Source organism: Propithecus coquereli, unplaced genomic scaffold (assembly GCF_000956105.1).
Source record: "Propithecus coquereli isolate 6110/MARCELLA unplaced genomic scaffold, Pcoq_1.0 Scaffold602, whole genome shotgun sequence".
Lineage (NCBI taxonomy): Eukaryota > Metazoa > Chordata > Mammalia > Primates > Indriidae > Propithecus > Propithecus coquereli.
Genome location: NW_012151975.1, coordinates 130,944 through 135,821, shown reverse-complemented (window position 1 = coordinate 135,821; position 4,878 = coordinate 130,944). Strand labels below are relative to the sequence as shown.

At 39.2% G+C, this 4,878-nt stretch overlaps 1 protein-coding gene across 3 annotated transcripts in view; it reads left to right on the top strand.

The window, feature by feature from the left end:
- Positions 1-4,878, top strand: part of TBP (TATA box binding protein) — a 36,640-nt gene that overhangs the window by 15,967 nt on the left and 15,795 nt on the right. Inside the window, exon 2 of one of the 3 annotated variants that reach the window (XM_012659308.1) lies at positions 951-1,152. The exons of 1 other annotated variant lie outside the window; for it this stretch is intronic. In XM_012659308.1, coding sequence (XP_012514762.1) covers positions 1,099-1,152 — 54 coding nt within the window. In that variant the 5' untranslated portion in view covers positions 951-1,098. Of the gene's footprint in view, positions 1-947; positions 1,153-4,878 lie in introns of all 3 variants that reach the window. One more of the 3 variants, XM_012659309.1, reaches the window with a different exon arrangement.

Below are 4,878 nucleotides of genomic sequence, written 5' to 3'. Positions count from 1 at the left end.
TGCTTGAAATGTATCTGGGTCTTTGGTCATATGACTTGTAACTTCAATATCTGTAAGTTCTGTGTGAGAATATTTTATTAGGTGATAATAAATGTTTGAAGTGAAATCTAATACTAGCTAATATTTGTCCTATATGTGCTATATAATAACTAGACACTGTTCTTGTTGTGTTAACTCAGTCACTGATCCTATGTTGATTCAATCAGTTCTCACAGCAACCCTGAGCAAGTTATGGGTCTGTTTGAACTGAACGAAAGATCTTTCAGCAGTCTCTTGGTTATTCCATGGGAAAGTCATTTCAGATGTGTACCCAGTAAAGAGATGGTGATTTAAGAAAAGCCAAATATAGGCACAATTTGCACTAATATGTTCTAAAGAGGTAAGGTCATTACATTTATAAAAATACAATGTTTTATTTATTGTGTATCTGTATGGCTTCTTTCACAATCTTTCATGATAGCAGGAGCTCAAGAAATGATCACACTAAAGCATATTTGGTTCAATTAAATATTCTTTAAAATTTATGCCCAAGACATTGTGGTGGATATAAAATTGAATGGAATATTTAAAAACCTGAACTTGGCCTAACAGTGCTGTGTATACAGTGCTTAATAAATGCTCTGATATTACAGTTTGCTTAGGAATTCATTTTCTCTAGATGTTTTCCTGCAAAAGTTTTTAAGGCAGGTTGTGTCACCTTAATTTTGAGTATTATCAGGGTATTTAATTTGAACAAGTAACAAAACAATTTTTTTTTTTGGCAATTTTGCCTGAAATCACAGGAAACATGGAAGAAATAAAGCTTTAGGATTATAAGGTAAAAAGAAATATATTCCAAAATAGCTTCATTGGTTTTCTTTTTTGTGTTTTGTGTAACTGTGAAACTTGCTTGTTAAGACTATACAGTTTACCTGGATCCTTACATTAAACTTAGACTTTTTTCAAAGCAGCATCTCTGTTTCCTGGTGTGTGAAGATAACCTGAGGAATTGGAAAAGCTGCTGAGAAGAGTGTGCTGGGGTTGCTCTAGGGAGAGACTGGATGCTGAGACAAGTTCCAGTCCAAGGGCTTTGGGTTTTCCAAGAAGAAAACGAACATCATGGATCAGAACAACAGCCTGCCACCTTATGCTCAGGGCTTGGCCTCCCCTCAGGTAATGCAGCAGGAGGGAGAGTAGAGGGAGGGCAGGCACATCCGCACTGCGAGAGAGTGTCAGAGGGAAGGAAGGGCATTTCACAGTTTATTATTGAAAATGATTTTATAGATTTTTTTAAGTCTCCTTTATTTTGTTGAGGAGTTCCATTAGGCTTTGAATAGGCAAGATAGTATTTTATTTGGGGGGTTAGTTTGGAAGCTAAATTTTATATTTGTGTATAAAACACTTAATCTTTTGATAAACACGAGACTGTTCCAAATGATTATATATGGTCTTCGATTTTGAAAAGCACCCTCACCAAATCATTTTCTAGTTTTACCTTTTTCATTTTATGTTTAAAGTTCTAAATCACAGATATAATTTAAAATTTTTCAATAACTTCTGAAGTATAATTTATATGCAGTAAAAATACCCATTTTAAGTATATATTTTAATGTACCTGTTTAAGTTATAGAACATTTCAATTACCCAAAAAAGTCCCTTCTTGCCCCCTTGTAGTCACTCTCCTGGCCCCAGGTAACTGCTGAATTTACTTCTCAACACTAATGATTAGTTTTGCCTATTCTAAAAATTGATACAGATGGAATCATACAGTATATGCTTTTTTGTGTATGTGTGTCTTCTTAACCTAGGATAATGTTTGTATATCGGTACTTAATTCCTTTTCATTGCCAAATAACACTCCATCGTATGGATGTTCCACAGTTTATCCATTCTCCAGGTACTCACGTTTGGGTTGTGTCTGGTTTGTGGCTATTATGAATAAAGGTACTATAAATGTTTGTGTACACTGTATTTTTATTTCTCCTGGGTAAATACTTAGGAGTGGAATTGCTAGGTCATATGTCAGTATCTGTGTAACTTTATAAGAAACTGCCAAACTGTTTTCTAAAGTGGCAGTACCGTTTTGAAGTTCCACCAGCAGAATAAGAGAGTTCTAGTTGCTCCACATCCTCAGCAATACTTTGGGCTATCAGTATTTTTACTTTCTGCCATTCTAGTGTTTGCTTAGTAGTATTTTATTGTTTTCGTTTTTATTTTCCTGATGCCTAATGATCCTGAGCATCTTGGCAAGTGCTTATTGGCCATTTATTCCCAGGCACACCTTGTTTTATTGTACTTCACAGATAACGTGTATTTTACAAAGTGAAGGTTTGTGGCAACCCTACGTCCAGCAAGTCCGTGGGTGTCATTTTTCCAACAGTATGTGCTCACTTTGTCTCTCTTTGTTACATTTTGATAATTCTCACAAGATTTCATACCTTTTCATTATTATTATGTCTCTTTTGGTGATCTTTGATGTTACTATTGTAATTGTTTTGGAGTGTCACGAACCATGCTCACCCATATAAGATGGCAAACTTCATTGATAAGTATTGTCTATGTCTGACTATTCAACCAACAGCTGTTTCCCCATCTCTCTTTTTCTCCTCAGGCCTCCCTATTCCCTGATTGGGAATTAGGCCAATTAATAGCCTTACAAAGACCTCTAAGTGTTCAAATGAAAGGAAGAGTCACACTTCTCTCATTTAAATTAAAAGCTAGAAATGATTAAGCTTAGTGAGGAAGGCATATTGAAAGCTGAGATAGGCTGAAAGCTAGGCCTCTTGTGCCAAACACTTAGCCACATTGTGAATGCAAAGGAAAATTTCTTAAAGGGAATTAAAAGTGCTACTCCAATGAACACACAGATGATAGGAAAGTAAAACAGCCTTACTGCTGCTATGGAGAAAGTTTGAGTGGTGTGGATAGACGATCAAACCAGCCACAACATTCCCTTAAGACAAAGCCTAATCCAGAGCCAAGGCCCTAATACTGCATTTCTGTCTGTGAAGGCTGAGAGAGGTGAGGAAGCCGCAGAAGAAAAGTCGAAGCTAGCAGAGGTTGATTCATGAGCTTTAAGGAAAGAAGCCATCTCCATGACACGAAAGTGCAAGGTGCAGCAGCAAATGCTGATTGATGGAGAAGCTACGGCAAGTTATCCAGAAGACCTGGCTGAGATAATTGATGAAGGTGGCTACACTAAAGAACAGATTTTCAACGTGATGAAACAGCCTTCTACTGGAAGAAGATGACATCTAGTACTTCCATAGCTGGAGAGGAGGAGTCAATGCTTGTCTTCAAAGTTTCAAAGGACAGGCTGACCCTCTTGTTAGGGGCTAATGGAGCTGGTCACATAAAGTTGAAGCCAGTGCTCATTTACCATTCTGAAAATCATAGGGCCCTTATGAATTACACTAAATCTTAAGACAAGTGCTTCAGATGGGGGAAAAGAAAAATGATTTATGCCAAATCTACTCTGCCTGTGCTCTAAATCTGTGGTCCTCAACCCCTGGGCTGTGGACCAATACCAGTAGTTGGCCTATTAGGAACCGGCCGCACAGCAGGAGGTAAGCAGCAGGCAACTGAAGCTTCATCTGTATTTATAGCCACTCCCCATCGCTTGCGTCACTGCTCGACACACACCACCCCACCTTCTGTGGAAAAACTGTCTTCCATGAAACCTGTCTCTGGTGCCAAAAAGGTTGGGGACCACTGCTCTAAATGGAACAACAAAACCTAGGCGACAGCACATCTGGTTACAGTAAGGTTTACTGAATATTTTAAGCCCACTGTTGAGATCTATTGCTCAGGAAAAATTTCTTTCAAAATGTTATTCCTGGCTGGGCATGGTTTCTCATGCCTATAATCCCAGTGCTTTGAGAGGCCAAGGTGGGCGCATCACTTGAGGCCAGGAGTTTGAGGTTGCAGTGAGCTATGATTGCACCACTGTTCTCCAGCCTGGGCAACAGAGTGAGACCCCTTCTCTAAAAAAAAAAGAAAACCCAAAATATTACTGTTCACTGGCAATGCACCTGGTCACCCAAGAGCTCTGGTGGAGATACACAAGGAGATTGATGCTGTTTCCATGCCTGCTAACACAACATCTATTCCTTAGTCCATGGATCCAGAAGTAATTTTGACTTTCAAGTCTTATTATTTAAGAAATACATTTCATGAGGCTCTGGCCGCCATAGATGGTGATTCCTCTGATGGATCTGGGCAAAGTGAATTGAAAACCTGGAAAGCACTCTCCATTCCAGATGTCATTAGGAGCATTCACGATTCATGGGAGGAGGTCAAAATAACAACAGTAAGAGGAATTTGGAAAAGTTGATTCCAGCCCTCACGGATGGCTTTGAGGGATTCAAGACTTGAGTGGAGGAAGTAACTGCAGATGTGGAAATATAAGAGAACTAGAATTTAGAAGTGGAGCCTTAAGATGTTGACTGAATTGTTGCAATGTCATGACCAAACTTGGGCAGCTGAAGGGTTGCTTCTTATGGGTGAGCAAAGAAAGTGGTTTCTTAAGATGGAATCTACTCCTGCAGATGCTGTGAACATTTTTAAATCACAACAACAGATTTAGAATATTACATAAACTTAGTTGATAAAGCAGTAGCAGGGTTTCAGAGGATTGATTCCAATTTTATTTTATTTTTTTGAGACAGAATTTCCCTCTGTTGCCTCGGGTAGAGTTTAGTGGCCTCCTCATAGCTCACTGCAACCTCCAGCTCCTGAAAGTGATTCTCCTGCCTCAGCCCTCCGAGTAGTTGGGACTATAGGGACACACCACGATGCCCGACTAATTTTTATATTTTTAATAGAGACAGGGTCTCACCGTTGCTCAGCCTGGTCTCCAACTCCTGACCTCAAGCAATCCTCCCACCTCGGCCTCCCAGA